The following is a 21,456-nucleotide window of genomic DNA, read 5'->3' as shown; positions in this document are numbered from 1 at the left end:
GAAATGTTCTGAAAGAAGACAGATTCAGCTTGATTATAATGAAGCAGATCACATAAGCTGCTTTATTTTATGAGTACTGATCCCAATGGGAGTTAATAGAAAATTGATACTGAGGAAAGAAACAATCTAGAGAAAAGCCCCCCTCCCCCCCAGTCTCTTTTCAGCTTACAAAGGAAGAAAGAGAAGAACAACAAAGGAAAAGAGGAAGGGGGAAAAAAAAAAGACATTCAGCCCCAACTACCTAATTGAAGTAGAGTTCTGAAAATACATACTAAGTTTTTTTTTTTTTTTTTTTTTTTTTATTATTATTCCCAGACTGAAACAGTTTGCTCCTCAAATTTCAAAGAGTTGCTTCTTTGGGGAGTAAATGTCAAAATTACAAAAGTACTGTGCACGCTTTCACACCCAGGGCACCCAGGTGGATTTGGTGGGCATGGAGCTAGTGAGATAGCCCTGCTTTCACTGGTGGTTTCCTAATAGGCTGGGGAGAAATATGCATGTGGCTTTGTACCCAATCCAGAGGCCGCCCCAGGTGTCTTCTGGTCTTCGAATGCTATACCTCACTCGGAGGTCTCTGTGATGAGCCTGATGGACAATTTCCTTCTCTGATCCCTACAGAGCTTATCAGTCTGTAGAGTCACTTAATTAGCATGATTCTCTTACTTCTGATATGCAACGTTTTCTACGCTCTAGGTTTTTCAAGCATCCTGGACTTTAAAAGAAACAAGAATAAAATTTTTATTCAAGCTCTCCTGAGACAGCAAGGCCATTCACACAATCATCTTTTTTTTCTAAACTGGATGCTAAAATGACACTGAGTATGTTAAAATTCACGGTACTTGGTTAAAAGGCCTAAAGTAATTCTATGGAGTTTATGAATTATTAATGACAATATGAAAAACCAGCTTCTGCACAAAGAGTTGAGTTATAACCCAAGTGCTTTTAATGATGAAAATACATTAAAAAATCAGTAAGATATCTTATGAAAAAAAACAAAACAGTGCTATTCTGATGACTAAAAAACTGCATGGATCTATAAAATTACGGATTAAAACTGGGGAAGGAAAAAGTGTTGGAAGTAAACTGCATGGATCTATAAAATTACGGATTAAAACTGGGGAAGGAAAAAGTGTTGGAAGTAGAAGAGTATTTTTTTTATTTTGCTTTGTTTTTAAATATTCTAATAGCTGCCAAGATATATATCCCACTAGGTAATATTAGTCTAAATCACCACAGTAAGCTAACTTCTTTAGGCAAAAGGGTTACAAATAGTATCAGAAATAAAGATGAAATTCAGGTTTTGAGGACTGTAACAAGTACTTCATCTTGTTTCAAAGGCTGAAAGGTTGGCTGAAATATCCTTGGTGGTTATACGATCATGTATAATTGGATCACGGCTATGCAGGGAGAGAATTTTTTGTTTATTTGTTTGCAAAATGACATAAGAAGCCCTACTAGGTACAAGTCTGGAATTGTAATGGAATTCCAATGGAAGCAAGTCCCACATACATGTTTACAGAACTGTTTTAGCCAATGTCATTTGCAGGGCAGCCCTGGAAGTGGCAGGAGGGCAGCCCCAAGCTCCTATGTGACTGCAGAATTAAGCAGTTGTCATGAGAATGCAGAGGGAAGGAACTCTTCTGCATAAGTATTCCAATCTAATGTCATCATTCCTGCCTCCATCTGAGAGGTTTCATGATCTATTGTCCTGGCTTCCACCACTGGCTTTTAATTAATAAGCTTTTGGCTCTGACCATTCCAGAGTCACGGATATCACGTAAAGACTTGGTCTACCCCTTACTTTAAGTCTTTCTACAATAGTGCAACCCAAGCAAACCATTGCAAAGCCCCTTTCACATAACTATGGGTAGGCTTTCCAAGCACCAGAAGTAGGTAAGTTCTAAGTTTTACATTAGATGTCAATGAAGAACGCTGACTTCTTCTGAATAAATTATCTTTGTCCCTTACTATTTTCCTCTCTAGCTATTCAGTACTTCACCTCAGAAACCACAAACTTGTTTTGTGCTAGATGGGCATCTCATGGGACTGAACTGGATGCTTAAAATTCTACAGGCAACGTTTACACACCTGCTCTCATGTCTGAGTTCCTGATGGTCCGTAAAGAGCTGACAATTTAATTCTCACTGCTGCTTTAATAACGGCAGCCAAACATTTAGCAAAACTTGTTTTGAGTTTCTTTTGTGTAACAAAAAGGTCAAAATGGTACATCAGAATGGATACAAAATAGGCAACAGGAGGAGAACGGAGGTTGCATATGCCTGAGCCAAAGAGTAGGACCAATAATCATTTGGGGCCTAACCCAGCTCCCACTCCCATGGGCAATCATTTCTCTCAGAGGAGCTGCCACCAGATGCATTTTTCCCCAGGCCAAATCTCTGTAACTACCCTGAATCCAATCACAAAGTTGGAAGGCGAACAAAGCAAGCCCAAACAAACACGTCTGGCTGGTAATACTATGGCGAAGATAGAAAAATAGGCAGTGCTGAGGTTGGGGGGTGGGGGGGAGGCGAAGGGTCTTGCTCTTTTACATAGGGCAGCTGAGTGCAACATGAATGAAAAGAATGAGTCTGTCTTGGAAAACTCTGGAAGAGGGTTCTAGACAAAAAGAAAGGGCCCAGGCAAGAGAAAGCTTACTGGGTCTGGGGAACAAAAAGGCCGATGTACCCAAAGCATGGTAACTAAGGAGGAAGTTGAAGATGTCGATGCTGAGTGGCAGGTGGCAGGTGGGCACAAAGGTCTTGGTGAAGAGTTTAGATTTTATCCTAAAGACAATGGGAGGTCACTAGAGAGCTTTAAATAGGGATCGACAGGTCTAGTTTATCTTTTTTAATACACTGGCTTCTTGGGAAGAGAATGGATTACCGAGTAGAAGGTCCTAGTGGAAGTTGAGTGACATCTTAGAAAGCTAAGTGTAGGCAGGAGATGAAGAGCTTGTGTAGGAGCCAGTGCAAGCAGCAAGGAACAGCCAGGCTTGGGATATTTAGGAGGTGCAGGTGACAGATCCACTGATGCATTTCTATGTGGGAAATTAGAGAATTGGATTTTTGGTTTGCACAATGGGGTGGAAAGGTGTGCCACTTACTGAGGTGTAAAAAATGGCTAAGGAAAAGCTACATGTGTGGAGAATGAGGATGATGATACGGGCAAATGGGTATAAAGAGTTGAGTGTATGACATGTTCAAGATGCCCATTAGACACCCGGTTGGAGATGTCCAGGGCGGAGTTGCATACAAATCTGAAGTCCTGGAAAATGACCAAGGCTGGTGATAAAAATCTAGGAACCATCATATGGTATTTAAGGCAAGGGACCTGGAGGTAGAAAGCCAAGGATCATGCCTTAGGTAACTTTCAATATTCAGAGGTCCAGCCAAGATGGAACAACGAGCGCTGGAGACTTAGGGCAGCCTATGCTGCAGGTAGAAAACAGATATGTGCAGTTTCTTTTAACAAAAGATGCCCATGGCATCTCCACTGGAAGGAACATTTATTTGTTTATTTATTTATTATTTTTTAAAAAAGATTCTATTTTATTAGAGAGCAGAGCAGTGGGGAGGGGCAGAGGGAGAGGGAGAAGTAGACTCCCTGCTGAGCAAAGAGCTGGACACGGGGCTCTATCTCAGGACACTGAGATCATGACCTGAGGCAAAGGCAGACACTTAACCAAATGAGCCAGCCAGGCGCTCCTGGAAGGAACTTTTAAAACCATGTACTTCAGTCACCCAACTCATTTCGGCTTTTAAATACCCCTTCAATCACAAAGGGATAAAAACACACATAAATCAGTTTACATGATAACTACACTATCCTAACCCATTTACCATGATCTCTCTATCATTTTCCTAATAAGAGTTCAGGCCTAATGGGGGCTGCAGTATTATAATTTGGCAGGTTTTCATGGATAAATCTAAATACCATTATGTATGGGGATAAGTCAAGCTAATTAAGAAAAATCTGAACTCTGAATAAGTTGTTTTTTAATTAAACACATGTCTCTAGAGACAAAAGGATAAGGCTAAAAGCTTTAGGACAGCTGATTACTTAGACATGATAAAGTCAACACAGCATGCAGTATATGATGTAATCTAATTTCAATTTCATTCTGTATAAATGGCTAATAAAATACATGACAGATATCTTTACCAAGAAAATTAGCTGCAGTAAGGGATTATTTTGTTGCAGCATTCCACAACAGTTACAAAGATTTATCCTTCAAACTCCAAAGTGTCCTGCAAACTCTTACAGGGAGTAACAGGAAACCGTGAAACTCTACTAAAAGAATTACAAATGCTTTATTATCACCAGATAGATGCTCTGGGACAAAGCACCCATGGAATTCTGCTGTGGAGGACTTTGTTTCTCTGAATGCCTTTTGAGGGTGGGTAGGTGTGGAACTGGACTGAGAGAGGCTACATTATCAGTTGTTTGAAGAATTCCAGATATACAGAATGCTGAATTTGATTGCAGATCTAGGATTATGAGAAATAAGACCTGTACTTGTCCTCTTAGCAAATCATAATCACTTGAAAATCTCAGCATTCAACTACAAATACTTGTTGCCCACATGATATTTCTTCTGGGTTGTAACATTTGTAATGCATCCTGACTCTAAAGAGAATTAGTTACAGTCTTTATTTTATTTACTTTAAAGATTTTATTTACTTATGAGAAAGAGAGAGAGAGAGAGAAAGGGGGGGGGGAGGCGCAGAGACACAGGCAGAGGGAGAAGCAGGCTCCATGCAGGGAGCCTGACATGGGACTCGATCCTGGGTCTCCAGGATCACGCCCTGAGCTGAAGGCGGCGCTAGACCACTGAGGTGGGCTGCCCTAGTTACAGTCTTTAAAAGATGCCCCTATTGAAGGAGATACTAATGATTATAAATGCAAAACCTATTATTTATAAAACTATAATCAGTTTTCCTTTATAATTATACCTTTATTTTCCCAAACCAATGAAATTTCCTTTGGCCAATATCTGTAATCTATTTCTTATGATTTGTATTTATTCTTTTTTTTTTTTTTAAAGATTTATTTATTTGAGAGAGTGAGAGAGCAAGTGTGTGTGTGTGTGTAGGGGGGAGGGACAGAGGGAGAGGGGGAGAGAGAATCTCAAGCAGACTCTCCTGTGAGTGTGGAGCTGACTTGGGGCTGGATCCCACAACCTAGAGACCACGACTAAGCTGACCAAGCTGAAATCAAGAGTCTCGACACAACTGATGGAGTCACCCAGGCGCCCTAAATTTCTATTTATTCTTCAAGTGACAAAATAAACATCTGTTTTTGGTGTGAAATTAACTTTTCCTTCCACCTCCCACCTGATTTCGAACTATGAGGTTGTTACTCTACAAACTAATTTATCTAGGACTTTCTTTTACATTATTAATTTGTACTGTGAAAAAGCATTTTGCTGACTGAAGTAAATTATAGCTCAGACTTGATTCAAAATTAGTTTATTTCCAATTTAATAGGATCTAAATTCAACAAGTTTCAGCACGTCCTTAGTTTATTGCTAGGGGCAAAAACTTAACTCTATGATGGAGTCATCAGGGTCACATCACCCCAAGCCAGTGATCAATTTTAGCATCCCTAGTGGTGAGTTAAATAGGTGTTGTTACATGTCTACATAAGACACAGCAACATCACCTATGGTGTAATCTGTTGCAAAGTACTTAATTTGAAGTCATCAAGCCTTTATATAAGTTTCACTTTGTAGGAATTATAGGGAGCAGATAAACAGGCTAACTGACACCATAAAGAATAGAGACAAATCCAAAAGCTGAGATGTTCTGAGGAACAACTGTCCATGTCTCCTCAACAAGGGGCTTTGTTAGATTTAAAAAAAAAAGAAAAGAAAGAAGACTAATGGAACACATCACCTAGATGCAATGTGTGATCCTAAATTTGGTCTAGTCTAGACATACCAGCGGTGAATGTTTCTTTGGGGTCATAAACAGGAATATGATGTGGCTATTAGAAGAGTTAAAATTTTTCTGAAATAGAAAGATGGGGATCAATGATTGAAAAAAGTAAGTTAAGAATCTGTATATAATATGATCTCATACTCTGCTGGCATATATATACACAAATATATTTATATATCTACCTAGACACAAAAAATGTCTACATGATGTTAAGAATGTTATTGTTTATTTTTGCTTATAATTCTTTTTTTTTTAATTTTCTACCACCTACGTGAACTCATTCTCTAATAATAAAAGACCAGTTTTAAAATACAGATGCTAGGGGCACTTGAATGGTTCAATCAGTTAAGCATCTGCCCTTGGCTCAGGTCATGATCATTTTCTATGGAAAATTTGTATGACTGTTTTATTTATACCAATAGACTCATTCATCATGGTCCATCACAGGAAATGTAGGAGATAGATTATTGATCCAAGCAGAAACGAAGGCAAACTGGACGTGTATATAAAGAAGGTCTCAATTTGAATTCTTATTTATGTTGCTTTGACTCAGTCAAGATACATTTAGTATCCTCCATGTCATTTCACAAATAAGATGTTAAGCATAAAAAATGTTGTCTTGGGATGCCTTCGTGGCTTAGCGGTTAAGTGCCTGCCTCCCGTCCAGGGCATGATCCTGGGGTCTCAGGATCGAATCCCACATCAGGCTCCCTGCATGGAGCCTGCTTCTCTCTCTGCCTGTGTCTCTGCTTCTCTCTCTGTCTCTCATGAATAAATAAACAAAATAAAAAAAAAACAACAACATTGTCTTGACTTTTTCTCATTAGAGATACAACTCTTCCAATAATTATTAGCTCACTATTTTTTTTATTAGCTCACTATTAAAGCGATTCTGCTAAATAAGCTCACAAAGTATAAAGGATTCTAGATACCTTTGCATGATAATCAGTGTTTCTTTTTCACCAGGTAGGGTCAAGCTTAATGGTTTTAAGGATCACCACTATATATGCAAATTGCATTGCTACAAAATAAGCAGCCATTTTAGAAGGTACACATCCACCCTCTGACTCCCTTAACAATTAAGTCAATGAAAGCATAATTTTCATGAAGAAAGGATTCAATCTCTATTGGATATGACAACAAACTTCCTTCTTTTAAAATTAATAATGAAGTTGTATTCCTTGAGAATTACTCAACATTTTAAATTTAAGGCTGATCTTTTATTTATTTATTTATTTATTTATTTATTTGTTTGTTTGTTTGTTTGTTTGTTTTAAGGCTGATCTTTTAAAAGTCCATCCTTTCTTAAAATTCAAAGTTACTTGATGTATTTAACCATGATGTATCTACATCAGACTTAGATTTGGAGGTTAAAAAGTCTGAGTATGAAGCTTACCAACTTCCCTAGCTGTGTGACCTTTGACAAGCTATTTAGCCTAAATAAGCCTCAGTTCTTTAATCTATAAAGCATAGAAAATAGTATTTACCTCACATGGTTTGTGATTATTTGATGAGGTTATGCTTAGAAACCTGCCCGTCACATAGTAAGAGCTCAATAAATACCCACGACAATGATGATGACTCTCTTGAAAGGTTAATCCCGTCCTATAAGTGCCAATAGTATTGAGAATGTTACTGTCCTCTCCACACAGATGACCAACAGGTACCTCAGTCTCCCTGAGTGTAACAGAACTTACCGCTCCCTGCCCTTTGACGCATGTCTCCCTACAGTCCCCATCTCAGTTAAAGGCACCAGTGCTAACCCAGTTACTCAGGACCTGAATTGAGGCGTCTCTTTATCCTTCTTTTCACTTTACAATCATGTTAAATTCCTTCAATATATTTTGAATCCAACCAAACACTTCTCACAGGTCTATTGCAACCACCCCAGTCCAAGCCAGCACTGTCTCTAGCCTGGAAAATTGCAAAAGACTGCAGATACAGCTCACTGTTTTCATTCTCATCCCCTCCTTCAGTCTGTTTCCACCCAGATGCCAGTAGGCGTCTTGAAAGGGTAAACACGTGATGTCACTTCCCTGAGTAAAACCCTCCAGAGGCTTTCCACCACACTTAGAACACAATCTAACCCCTTTCCCTGTCCAAAAAGATCCTAAGTAATTGGGCTTCTGCCCACATTCTCTTCCAGAACCTTCCTCTTCACTTACTCTGCTCTGGCCACACTGGCCTCCTCTTTGCTACTTCCTGAGCATCGTGAGCTCGCCAAACATGCCACCGCCTCTGTACCTTGAGTCTTGCCAGTCCTTCTGTATGAGGGATTCCTTCCCCACTACGCCATGTGGTGCCCAGCTCACTTCTCTGCTCAAATATCAGACTTTTCCTGAATACCATCAAAAGAGCACTCCGATAGTGGTTTTATTTTTATTTATAGAATTCTCACTATGTGTGTGTATACGTAAATATGTTTATGAGCTGATGTCTCAATTAGTACAAAAACTCTCTAAGACAGGAACTTTGTTTTGTGCATTGCTGGATCTCCATGGTCAAGAATAGTGCTTAGTACCTACCTTGCAGGTGTTACAAAAAAATACTTCTCACTACATGGAAACTTCCTTGTGTTAAATTGGCTTGGTAGTCTAGCCAAGTACTCCAAAAATAAGCCCCCAACCAAAAAATAAACATGTAGAGTAGTTACAAAGAATTAGTTCCATGTTCTATAAACTTCGCAGAATCTCTATAAATCTAAGTTTGAAGACAGGGGTCATAAAATTGTTCTTTTTTATTCAGAAAATCTAGCAGTCTAGCAGAAAAAATTCCCTTCCATTTCATCAGAGTGCTAAAAGAAAATTAATTATTTCATTAAAATACTTATAAAAAAGGAAGAGAAAAAAGTTTTCCCTGGTTTTATTTTTAAGAGTTCTGTGTAAAGAAATTATGATAGTATGGAATAAAACTGTTTTTAGACTCCAAGAAAAGGCACATCAGAGTGTTAATAAACTAAAAAATCATGTCCTTACTTAACAGTTCTTTTGCAAAAGTCCCAAACTGTGTCTCTAAAACAGTTAAATCCATGAGACTTTAATTCAGCATAAAATAAAGTTGCTTTAATGTACTGCATACCTAAATTATGATACTATGAGCCGCAGGCAAAAAAAAATTTATTGTATCTGTAAACTGTTAAATTTAATCAATACAGGGCAGCACATGAATACATTTCCAGCAGCTAATTCTCTGAACCTCTATCACTTCATCTGTGCTTTCCTTACAAGACATTGCTTTTTTTTTTTTTTTTTTTTTTTTAATTTGCAGCGATGGATGTTTTTGGACTGGGATTTCTGTCTGCGTCACCTATGTAGTCTCCTACAATTGGAGGTTTTCTAAATGAAAGAACAATGAAAGGGTTAAAGCTGGGAAGTCATTGCAGTAATCACTGCGTGGATATACTTGAAGAGATCTTTTTTTTTTTTTTTTTAAAGATTTTTGTATATTTGAGAGCAAGTGAGCATGCGCACAAGCAGGGGGGTAGGGTGGGAGCGGGATGGGGATGTGGGGTGAGGCAAAGGGAGAGGGAGAGGCAGGCTGAGCAGGAAGCCTGATGCAGGGCTTGATCCCAGGGCCCTGAGATCATGACCTGAGCTGAAGGCAGATGCTTAACTGACTGAGCCACCCAGGTGCCCCTATACTTGGAAAGTTCAAAATGAGCCAAATTACTGCTTTTGATAGCATATCCTCAGAGAGAAAAGTACAGCATTAGATGAATTTATGAATGTGGTTTAAGTCCACTCTACTTTGCTTATATTATTTACCACAACTAGAAGCAAAGCTATCATGTGTGTAGTCATCTGCTTAACATCTGTCTTTTCCACTTTACATTCCTGAAGGTAAGATCTGTATATACTTGGGGGTGGGGGGATAGGTGAAATAGATGATGGGGATTAAGGAGGGCACTCATGATGAGCACAGGGTGATGTACAGAACTGCTGGATCACGATATTGTTCTCGTGAAACTCATATAACACTGCTATGTTAACTAATTGGAATTAAAATAAAAACTTAAAAAAAAATTGCATATGCTTCTCACAGCCTCAGCACCTCACAATAGTTTTTGAATCAGTTAGGCCTGTGCCGTAGCATAATTTAAAAATGACTGGTTGCCCTTCCTAGCTAGTTTACCAGGCCTTCGTAGCTTTGCAGAACCTAATAATTTGCTTTTCACTGGTTTTAGGATGCACACTTTTTCACGTGCATCTTACAATCAATATTGTCTTAGAATCATGTATAGTTTAATTGGCAGTATTTTTTCCTTCTAAGTATTACATAAAAAAACATTGGTTTGAGAAATGATGGTGTTTTAGAATCAATGAAATATAGTTATTGCTATTTATATCTTACTATGGAAAAATTTATGGGTGCCTGGATGGCTCAGTTGGAAAAGTGAGTGACTCTTGATCTCTGGGTCTTTAGTTCAAGCCCTGAGCTGGGTGTAGAGATCACTAAAAACAAAAGTAAGTATAGTTAAATAAAACATAAAAACTATATGGAAAATATAAAAATTTCAAGTACTTACGTCAATTAAATCTGAAAGATCATGAATATAATACTTGAAAACTGAGGCATTGGTTGCTTCGAGGGTTAGGAGATATTCATTCCGTGCCTTAATCGATTTTAGCTTATTTTCTGAATACTTTGCTTGTCTCTGGAAATGAAGATGACCCAGGTATTGGGAAAGACAACAAAGCCATTTAGTCAGAGAAATATATGAGACTTTCTACTCATCCAGACAATGTATTCTACATATGCCCATGACCTTGCAAGCCCTCTGAGAAAAGTACATTTTGAATCTAATTTAAATAACTCAAAGTGCTCAACAATGTATGTGGGCTTCAGGCCCAACTGCAAGGAAACCTCTTTGTTAATATTTAAGTTTTTCACGTGGTATATTGATAGTCCTTGGCATTCGGCACTCAAAGATGTCCAGCTGTTAGTACATGGTTTTTATGTTTCTTTTTAAATTTATTTTTTCACTTTTATTTTTTTGGTTTTTATGTTTCTTAAGCATTTTTCATTCCCATGGTAGGAAATGTGTCATTTCACAATAATTTACAATGTGTGTCTATCAGTTATTACATCAGGGTTCTTAATATTGTCACCTCAATATTAAGGCAGAAAAGCTCTGTGATGTTTTTTTTACTTACTTTTTCTTTCATTTTTTCAATTTTCTTTACAGAGCTGCGCCGCTGATGTCTCTCCTCCAGTCTTATATGAAAGACTGGATCACCAGATCTTCCAATTTGCTTTTCTTCTTGTTTCTCAGCCTCTTTCAGCTTGCTCTCGGCACTGATGCTCTCTGCATGATACATATGGTATGTTTTCATCACCTGTGAAAATGTGACCCAAATTGTTACAAGGTGCCTGTCTGTAACTCCGAGAGTGAATGGAAGCCATTATGTGAGGAATATGTTAAAAATATCACCTTCCAACTGGCAGGGAGGGAGCCAGATTGTTAGTCAAATAGATGAATTATGGACTATTGCTTCTACGTACAGCAAAGAGAAATATGCAAATTCACCTGCCAGGAAGAGGCACTTAGGGGACAGGCTTTGATGAAAAAATGATTTACAGAGTCTTATGCATGCTTTCAGTGCACTTGAAAAGTTCCCTTAAGCTTAAAAGTGTTCTCTGAAATCTCTGCATTATTAATCTGCAGAATAAACCATTACTCATGGATAAATTTTACCCCAGTTTTAGAATTCTAAAAAACTCCAACAAATTAGTACAAATCTTACTAAAGACTTTTTTTTTTTTGCATAAAGTCTACTGGTCAAAATACAAATGTAAATATTAAGGTTCATACAGAGCTTCAGTTTAAAAAAATTGTTTTTGACTACAAAGTAATACTTTATGTTCAATGTAGAAAACATATGATTTAAAAAGGAAAAAAATTTTTGGTACAACCATTTGGTCTTTTTCTTATGAAAACACACACACACACACACACACACACACACTCTTCATTTGAAAATGACACATATTTCTCCTTTTAAAAAGTTTGTACCATACTGTATTAAATCTCCTATATCTTTTTTTCACTTAATATATCAGAACACTTTTCTGTATCACTGAATATTCTTCTAAAATATAATTTTAAGAGCTGTATAATATTTCTTTATATGACTAGGACACGACTGATTTCCTATTGTGGAACATCTTAGGATAGTTCAACTTTTAGCTTTATAAAAGAAGCTGTGCTGAAACCCTTTTTTTTTTTTTTTTTTTGTGCTGAAACCCTTAATACATATATCCTATCTTATTTCTTCTCTTAGAAATGATACACATTTGAGCTATATTTTAATATATTTAGGAATATGCAGAAATAAAATTTTGTAATGTATCCTTTCCATGTATGCTGTAAACTTATATAAAGAATGATCAATTTAAAAATTAAAAAAATTTAAATCCTTAAACACTTTGATTATTTGTCACAAATATTTATGCACAAAATTATCATATTTCGTATGGTACATTTTCAGAACTGCAGAGTTAGATAATCTGCACATTTTTGAGGTTTTTGACACATATTGCCAATTTAACACTCTGCAATTTTGAAAAAAAGAAAACGATCTATACGATTTCCCAAGCATTTAAAAAACATAGATGTTATTTTAATAAATATTTTTCAAATAATAAATAAGTGTATTTACTCATAATATTTATATCTATATATAATCCCCGTATTCTTATATACAGAGTAATAGTCACAGATTTTAAACATTTTTTTTAAATTTTTATTTATTTATGATAGTCACAGAGAGAGAGAGAGAGAGGCAGAGACATAGGCAGAGGGAGAAGCAGGCTCCATGCACCGGGAGCCCGATGGGGGATTCGATCCTGGGTTTCCAGAATCGCGCCCTGGGCCAAAGGCAGGCGCCAAACCGCTGCGCCACCCAGGGATCCCTAGTCACAGATTTTAAAAGATTTTCCCTGAAAATCACAGTTTTCCAACATAATTTCAATCTGCTTTTATAAGCAGTCAGACACCTGGGCCAATTCTAAAACTTGCTTATTTTAAGCACAATTCTACTGCTTAAAAGAGACAACACAGGAAAGGTATGACTCAAAATGCATATCAGGGAATTTACTGGAACTTAGCACCCAATCGTCAGTGGTGGCACTTTCTCATAAGTCATGTCAAATTTGGGCAGCCTGGGTGGCTCAGCGGTTTAGTGCTGCCTTCAGCCCAGGGCCTGATTCTGGAGACCAGGGATCGTGTCCCACTTCAGGCCTGCTTCTCCCTCTGTCTCTGTTGCTCTCTCTTTCTGTCGCTCATGAATAAATAAATAAAGTAAAAAAAAAATTATGTCAAATTCTCATCCACATAAAAATTTATTTCATTTGTAAATAACCCATAAATTATTCAGAGCCAGTTTTAGGACTAAAATGTAGTTGTTAAGAGATTTAATGTAACAGTTTGAAATAAGGACCTTGATTTTTTTCCATTTCAAAAGATGAGTTTGAAAATAGTTTGGGAACTGGAAGTATCACTGAAATATATTTATTTAGGATGAAGCATAGAAAATTGCTGTTTTGGTAGGTTACGTAAAAGGTAGAAAGTCAGCACTTTCTTGAGAATGGTTCAACTAACTACACATTTTCAAGGTGACTATTTGCAGGGTAAAACATGGGGTTAATGAAGAGCCTTTACTTATTTTCACAAAATCTGATGATGTCTTTCCTTAAGAATGTAAGCTAGCACATCACATTAAAGGCACTGCTGAATAAGAACAAAGTAAGGGCAAAACTGCAAAGTCGTGGCAGCTTTTTCTGGGCTGTGTGTAATTGCAAAGTTATCTGTTTTTAGTAATTATCAAACCTGTCCAGGAGAAGTTTGGTTGGCTACTGCAGTTTAAAAGAAAAATAAAATAGCAGTAAGAAGCAGCTGGGCAGCTGGGGAATGAAAGGGGAGTCACCCTACAGCTGGGCAAACAGAAGGTCAATGAATCTACTACACACCTTGCATTTTTAGGCTTGGCTCTGTTTGTACACTCTGCCTGAAGCAAACCCACATACCATTTGGGTCTTGGTTCCAGTTACATCTTTAAAGAGAGAGTGGAAAAAAAAACAAAACAAAACAACCCAAAACCACAACCCAATAAATCTCTCTCTCTCAGCTGTATTCTTCTTGCTAAAAGCCAGTAAAGAAGAAATGAGAAAATGTGACTCCCACCACAGAAAGATGAAAAGGCATCCCAGATAGCCCTGAGTATCTGAGAATTCTTTTCTTTTAAATACATCCTAAAGAAAAGACTTGAACTCTTGCTTTATTTAGATGCTGAGGGCCTGTGTAAGCAAGCAATTTGCACAATCTAAGCCTTATGTACTGAGGATACTGAGCTGGCTGCCAGCATGGTATTTCTTATGGACTAGCCTGGGTTAAAAAGAAAACATTCTTGACCTCATACTAGCAAGAAAAGAGTGTGAATATCCCATCATAATGTGGTTCAGCACAAAAGCTGAGGTTTTTCTACCCAGTTCAATGGTAATTTCCAGAAGGAAATTTCTTTGTTCAGTTTTCCAATGCGACTTAGGGTTTCCACTATTTTCTAAAACGTTAACAATGACAATGAATGAATTTTAAAAGTTGAGGAGAAAAACACTAAAAGCTTTTTGAGAACTCTAATTGCAGATAATGAATGCAAGTACAAACTACATTATTTAAAATGTAAGCTGTTGACAGAAGTTAAATGTGTTTTGTATTTAAAATAAAATAACAGACAGTTTTCTCTTTTTCAAGGAAGGAGAAGAACATTTTTATTTTTTAAAGGTGCATTTTGAATACATACGACAAAGAAAGTAACAGCTTCTCCATCAGCCTAATGCAAACACAAGCATTTGCATACCAAATGACAGGATAGGCATATATCCATTTAAATATGCTCCAATAACATATTTTCCTATTTGAATTCTTCTCTACTAAAACCTCATGCATAATTCCCCATTGAACACACTCAATTTATCTTTCCCACTCCATCTTTTCTTAACTGCAGGATATAGTCAAATAGATTTCTCTGCAATTGTGAAATCCAGTGCAAAACTTCTGCACAGAAACTGTTAATATTTTTTCCTTACTAACAGACTCATCTAATGTATCTGATACTACTCTTGTATTTTAAATCAAAATAATTAAAATATCTATAGTAAATTTTAATATTTAGTGTCATAAAACCATTATGTATCTGAAAACTGTCACGTTTGGAAATCAGTGTATTAATCAGTGTACTGATTTTACTTTCTGACTACTGGCACAGAAGTTAGAAGGTGTGTTTCTAAGAATGGATCTACCAGTTACCAGGTGTGGGGAATTTATTTTACACTTTTGCTCACCTTATAAGGTCACTGTGGTCACTCAATTGTGCATATCTAGGTGTGTGGTGTGTGTGCACGTAATAAACTTCACTGAGTACTTGCAATGTGTATTGTGTGTGTATATATGTATATAATGTACATCATTAATATAATTTAAGCTGATTATGTATATGTATAATATGTATATAATCAGCTTTAAAAGCATTACATAATGCTTGTTATAATGCCAGACACCATTTGAAGTACTTTACAAATAATAGCTTTTTTAGTCCCTCTAAAAACTCTTCTAAGGTACATACCTTTATTCTTTCTATTGTACAGATGAGACAAGAAAGGCCTGGAGAGGTTAACAAACTTGCCTAAGGTCACACAGTGCTAACTGCAGGATAATGGTTGGAGCCCTGGCAGTATGGTTCCACACTGGGTGTTCTAGACTGCTAGGCTATAACCTTTGGAACCTCTGAAGCACTATACAAAAGGAAGGCCTCTTTACCTGGGGGATATAGCTATTCCTGGTTATGTTTAGGAACAGAAGAAAAGAAAGGCTGAAAGATAATTTTTTATTCACTCACCATTTGCCTGATGTCTACCAACCATAAGGCAATGATGGGTGTAAAACTAAAGACTTGGTTTCCTACTTCTAAGAGTTTAAATTGTTGAAGATTAAAAAATGAGCCTTGGAAATTCTAATGGATACAGATAAGGGAGAGCACACTCAAGCTGGAAGAACAGTACAAGCAAAGGTATGTGGGTAAGGGGAACATACAGGGATGGCGGGCATGTGTAGACTATGACTTTGAGAAGGGGCTCTAGGGCAGGGCTTGGAAAGTGGATCGTTGGGTAATTGAGCAGCAGGATGACTGCAGACATTGTCATGGCCCAGATCAGGGGAGCCCTGAAATATCAACCAAAAAAAATTTTTTTTTACAATGTATCCTATAGGGATTCATGAATCCACAGAGGTGTGAATGGTATGGTCAAAGCAGCATCTTAGCAGTAATCTGGTGAAGATATGCAGGAGGGTCTGGGGTATGAAGCAACCTGATGCAGCATAAAACAAGAGGGTATGGAAAGAAAGAGAACCCAGGGTGATCATCACAGGGCCTTTCTCCTGTTCTTACTCTGACCTTTCCATTGACTTAACGTCTCCCTCCACCATGGGGTGCAACACCCTCCCAGTCTGGTCCTAACATGGGCCCAAATAGCACTTTGTGCACTCTTCTAAACTAATCACTTAACACTACCTCCTCAGAATGCGTGCTTTCCTGCCTCTGTGGTCCTCGCCCAAGCCAGTCCTGCTGCCTGTGATTCCTCTCCCAGCATTGTGTCCTAACATTTTGACATCCTCCAAGGCGAGCTCAGATTTCACCTCCTGCTAAATGTTCCCTGGTTCTCCAACCAGAGCTATCTTGATCTTCCAACTGCCAAGACCTTCTCATTGACAGCACTTCAGACTCCCTGCCATGTGTCATAGATATCTGCGTATGATCCAGTATCATGGATTGTCCTTAAATTCAGCTAGGGCACCAACAGAGTCTTGCACACCTTTGGATTCTTGATCTTGCTTTTATTTTATTTTATTTTATTTTATTTTATTTTATTTTATTTTACTTACTTACTTATTCATGAGAGATACACGGAGAGGGGCAGAGACACAGGCAGAGGGAGAAGCAGGCTCCCTGTGGGGAGTCCGATGTGGGACTCGATCCCGGGACCCCAGGATCACGCCCTGAGCTAAAGGCAGACACTCAACTGCTGAGCCACCCAGGCGTCCCTTGATATTGCCTTTTTAGGGTGGGAGTAAAATGGGCATTTGGTGAGCAACAAATGAAGGGCAGGAAGGCATTTTACAGTCAGGTTGTCCATTCGTATATTTATTTAACAATTATTTACTAAATACCTAGTATGCACCTGACATTCTTCTTCTCCGTCCCCATCATTCGAAATGGCATTGTCAATTAAATACCTGGGGGTGGACGTATGAGATGATAAATAGCTCTAAATCATCATGAGATACAGTGAGAGTTGGAGTTCATGGCCCCTGAGAAAAGAAAGGTGTGGTGGTGAGGCTGAGAGGAAATGAAAAGCAGTAATGTTGGTGACAATATTTCCTAATTCCATACAGCGCCTGCTGGGTTAGTGACTCCATTAATCACTGAAAGCTCTTCTGAGAAACCACATTTTTGGGGTTTCCTTAACTGTCCGCATCCTAAGATAAGGGTCGCTTTTCTACCATCAGGACATGAGAAGGCTCTAATTGTAACTAGGTTTCTGCAAGTGCCAGACTAGGAAAACCACCAAGTCAGGGCCAAGGCCTTGGGAGCCCATTCCTGTTGTTTCCCAGCAAGTTCTTGGGTTCCCCAGGAAAGCAGGACCCTTGGGCTACCATACGCTAAGCCCCAGGGGCTGTGCTGCAAGGAACCTGGCCCTTCCCGGGGCTGGTCAGCCTCAGGTTATGGAATCTGCTTGGCCAAGCTGTGTCCCTGGGGCACAGCTTGTTTTAGATAGGGGCAGTGGCAGGAAGTACCCTCCAGAGAACACTCATTAACACTCCAGGCCATGATCCTCCCATCTGCAACCTCGAGCCTTCTTGCTCTTTAGAATACTGAGCTAACCCTGGTGATGAAGTTTCTAGAGCTTTGAGTTTCTATGCTACGGCTTACTAGCCAGCAAGCTTCTTAACCTTTCTGGGCCCTATCTCCTCTGAGGTAAAATTAACATTTGATGACAGAATGCATGGAAACACATAATGGAATATTACTCAACCATCGGAAAGGACAAATTTGCTACCATTTACTTTGACGTGGATGGAACTGGAGGGTATTATGCCGAGTGAAGTAAGTCCAATGGAGAAGGACAATCATCATATGGTTTCATTCATTTGGGGAATATAGGAAATAGTGAGAGGGACTATAAGGGAAAAGAGGGAAACTGACTGAGGAAAAATTAGAGAGGGAGACAAGCCATGAGAGACTCCTAACTCTGGGAAACAAAAGGTTGCAGAAGGGGAAGTGGGCCGGGGATGGGGTAACTGGGTGACAGGCACTAACGGGGGCACCTGATGGGATGAGCACTGGCTGTTATACTATATGTTGGCAAATTGAATTTAAGAAAAATTAAAAAAAAAAAAAAAAAGAAGAAGCACAAAACAGAGTGGATAGTTTTGATTCTTGACAGTTTTTAAGATCTGACATAGAAGTAAGTGTGTGGGCTCCGGGGCCAGATTACTTGGCTTCATATTGAGGCTCCAAGCTAAGAGGTATTGGCCATTGTCTCTGAAAGGCAAGGCAGACCACATGGAGGCCTTCCCTGCTCTTTCATGTTGAGACCTAGGCCAGCCAAAACCTCTTAAAAACGAATATATCAGGAAGGAATGTCCAGGTGGTCTGTGTACACACTTACGTATTCATAAAACACACAGTGTGAATTCATACTTTGAAAACAGGCCTCTAGCGTGTCTGTAACGTACGCTCCACAATTAGCACCCTTTTCAAGGGTGCTGACAGTTACTGTGAAATTGAGTGGGCATTAGCCCAGGTTTCATAAAGCAATGTATATTGATCTGCATTTATTAATCCTCTGAAGAGCTACTGAGTATCATAAGCCAGGCACTGTGCTAGGCTTTCAGACCAGAGATGACAGACACAATCCTTACTCAGTGGGAAGACAAAAGCAAGCCTACTCTTAGAGTAAGACAAACCCGAGGTAGGGAGGGCAAAGTTGTGACTTCAGGGTAGGCTGAATGGATAGTAGTGGGAGAAAGATTCCTTCTTTTTAATCAGTTTACATTTAAGTCTGGGAGCTCACTTAAGGAGAAAAGTGGAGGGGGTGGGTGCATATTTTATTTATATCAAGAATGTAAAAATGGGGGCACCTGGCTGGCTCAGTTGGTAGAGCATGCTACTTGATCTTGGAGTTGTGAGTTTGAGCTCCATATTGGGCATACAGTTTACTTAAAAAAAGAAAAAAAGGGGGGGGGCAGCCTGGGTGGCTCAGCGATTTAGCCCTGTCTTCCACCCAGGGGGTGATCCTGGAGACCCGAGATTGAGTCCCATGTCAGATTCCCTGCATGGAGCCTGCTTCTCCCTCTGCCTGTGTCTCTGCCTCTCTCTCTCTCTCTCTCTGTGTGTGTCTCTCATGAATAAATAAATAATATCTTAAAAAAAAAAAAAAAGAATGTAAAGACAAAAGAGAAGCCAATCCTCTACATTACTACTACTAGTCAATACCTACAATGGATCCATCTGTTTTCACCCCAACCTTTACCTCCCACTTAAGGCCTATGAGTGACACTTGTCACTGTTGTTTATTATCATTTGTGGCATTAGGGCTGGAAGTACTGAGTGGTCTGTAGGACAGACATAGTGATGAACTCTCATAAGTCCATCTTCTCTTCCTAGGCTGATATGGCTCTCTGTAGGTCAATGAAAGCAGAATTTACAAAATTCCATTATATTTGAAAAATAACATAAGAAGAACTCACTTTGAGAGAGAGTATAATGGCGGTTGAGCTTAGATTCACAGGGTAGACTGCTTGGGTTCAAATCCTATTTCTGGACTTAACTCACTGTATGATCTTGGGGAAGCAACTTAACCTTTCTGTGCCTCAATTAATAAAGGCACAATTCTGTGCCTCACTATAAAACCAGCATAGCATTCCTAGTCACTGCATGCCAGCGTAGTTAGAAGGATTAAAGTTGTCCACACATGTAACGGACACAAAAAGTCTGACATAATAAGTATACAGTAAATGTCAGTTATTGATGTTTGAAAAAAAGGTTAAAGAACATTTTTTAAAGATTTATTTTATGGAGAGTAAGAGAGAGAGAGAAAAAACACATGTGCTACAAGGGGATGGGGTAGAGGAAGAGGGAGAAAGAGAGACTCTCAAGCAGACTCCCCACTGAGCATGGAGCCTGACATGGGGCTCTGTCCCAGGACCCTGAGATCATGACCCGAATAGAAACCAAAAGTCAGACGTTTAACTGACTGAACCACCCAGACACCCCATATTACAACACATTTTAAAAATAGGTAATGATTTCTCTATGACTGGAAAGATTATCATCTTTTTTTTTTAAATTATTTATTGGGGTGCCTGGGTGGCTCAGTCACTTAAGCACTGCCTTTGGCTCAGGTAAAAGAAATAAACATTTTTATTCATTTGAGAGAGAGAGAGAGAGAGAGCGTGCGTGCACAAGCAGGGACAGAGGGAAAGAGAAGCCGACCCCCGGCTGAGCAAGAAGCCAGAAGTGGGGCTCAATCCCAGGACCCCGAGGTCATGACCTGAGTTGAAGGCAGATGCTTAACCTGCTGAGTCATGCAGGTGCCCTTTAAGATTTTATTTTTAAGTAATCTCTACACCCAACATGGGGCTTAAATTTACAACCCCAAGATCAAGAGTCTCATGCTCTACCAACTGAGCCCGCCAGGCAGCCCAAGATTATCACGTCCCCTTTAGGGAAGGAAATGGGCAATATTTCCATTTATATGTATGTTGAGAATTTTAGCAAAGCTCTTTAGAATGAGCAAATCAATCAAGGTGAACAATTAAATAGCACGAGATGCCTTTATAGCTAGTTTATCAAGGAACATTTGAGGTATGTTGTGGCTCCACTGAAATGAAATCAGTACAACAGTCTGAATTTATCATCAAATTATATTTATAATTCAAACAAATGCTTTGAACAAAAGGCATTGTCTGGGACTCTGGACTCTGCTAAGGGACTGCCAACCAACCAAAAGACAGGGAAGGAGAAATGCAGAGAATAAACACAAAGGAAAATAGAGAAGACATACATGCAAAGGGAGGAAATACGGCTAAAGAAAATTTAAAAATAATTATATTTAGTGTACCGTTAAAGATTTTGTTTCAGGAGTAATTATAAAGAGCACTATTTCAATGGAAAGAGCTTAGGTCTACGAAATCCAATAAACCTGGATTTTGATCTTCACTCTGCTGCAAAACAACTCTGTAACCTCAGCTTTTCTGACCCTGGGTGCGAGTCTTATCTATTAGAGATGACAACATGAGGTCTCCCGACATAACCAAAATTAGGGGAACAATCAAACTGTGCCTCTCAAACACCTTGAAAATTGCGGAATGAAAGAAAATGTGCGAACTAGAGGCCAAATCATAGAAGGAAAAAATTGATCATGTAACTAGAAGTCTTCTTTCTAAAAGGATTTTAATATA

At 38.7% G+C, this 21,456-nt stretch overlaps 1 protein-coding gene across 2 annotated transcripts in view; it reads right to left on the bottom strand.

The window, feature by feature from the left end:
- Positions 1-21,456, bottom strand: part of SRGAP1 (SLIT-ROBO Rho GTPase activating protein 1) — a 270,975-nt gene that overhangs the window by 68,362 nt on the left and 181,157 nt on the right. For both annotated transcript variants that reach the window (XM_072843073.1, XM_072843074.1), the window contains exons 5-6: positions 11,093-11,275; positions 10,465-10,593 (exon numbers count right to left, since the gene is read on the bottom strand). In XM_072843073.1, the coding sequence (XP_072699174.1) occupies positions 10,465-10,593; positions 11,093-11,275 (312 nt within the window). The remainder of the gene's footprint in view (positions 1-10,464; positions 10,594-11,092; positions 11,276-21,456) is intronic.

This window comes from Canis lupus, chromosome 11, assembly GCF_048164855.1.
Source record: "Canis lupus baileyi chromosome 11, mCanLup2.hap1, whole genome shotgun sequence".
NCBI lineage: Eukaryota > Metazoa > Chordata > Mammalia > Carnivora > Canidae > Canis > Canis lupus.
This window is presented reverse-complemented; position numbering and strand designations above follow the sequence as displayed.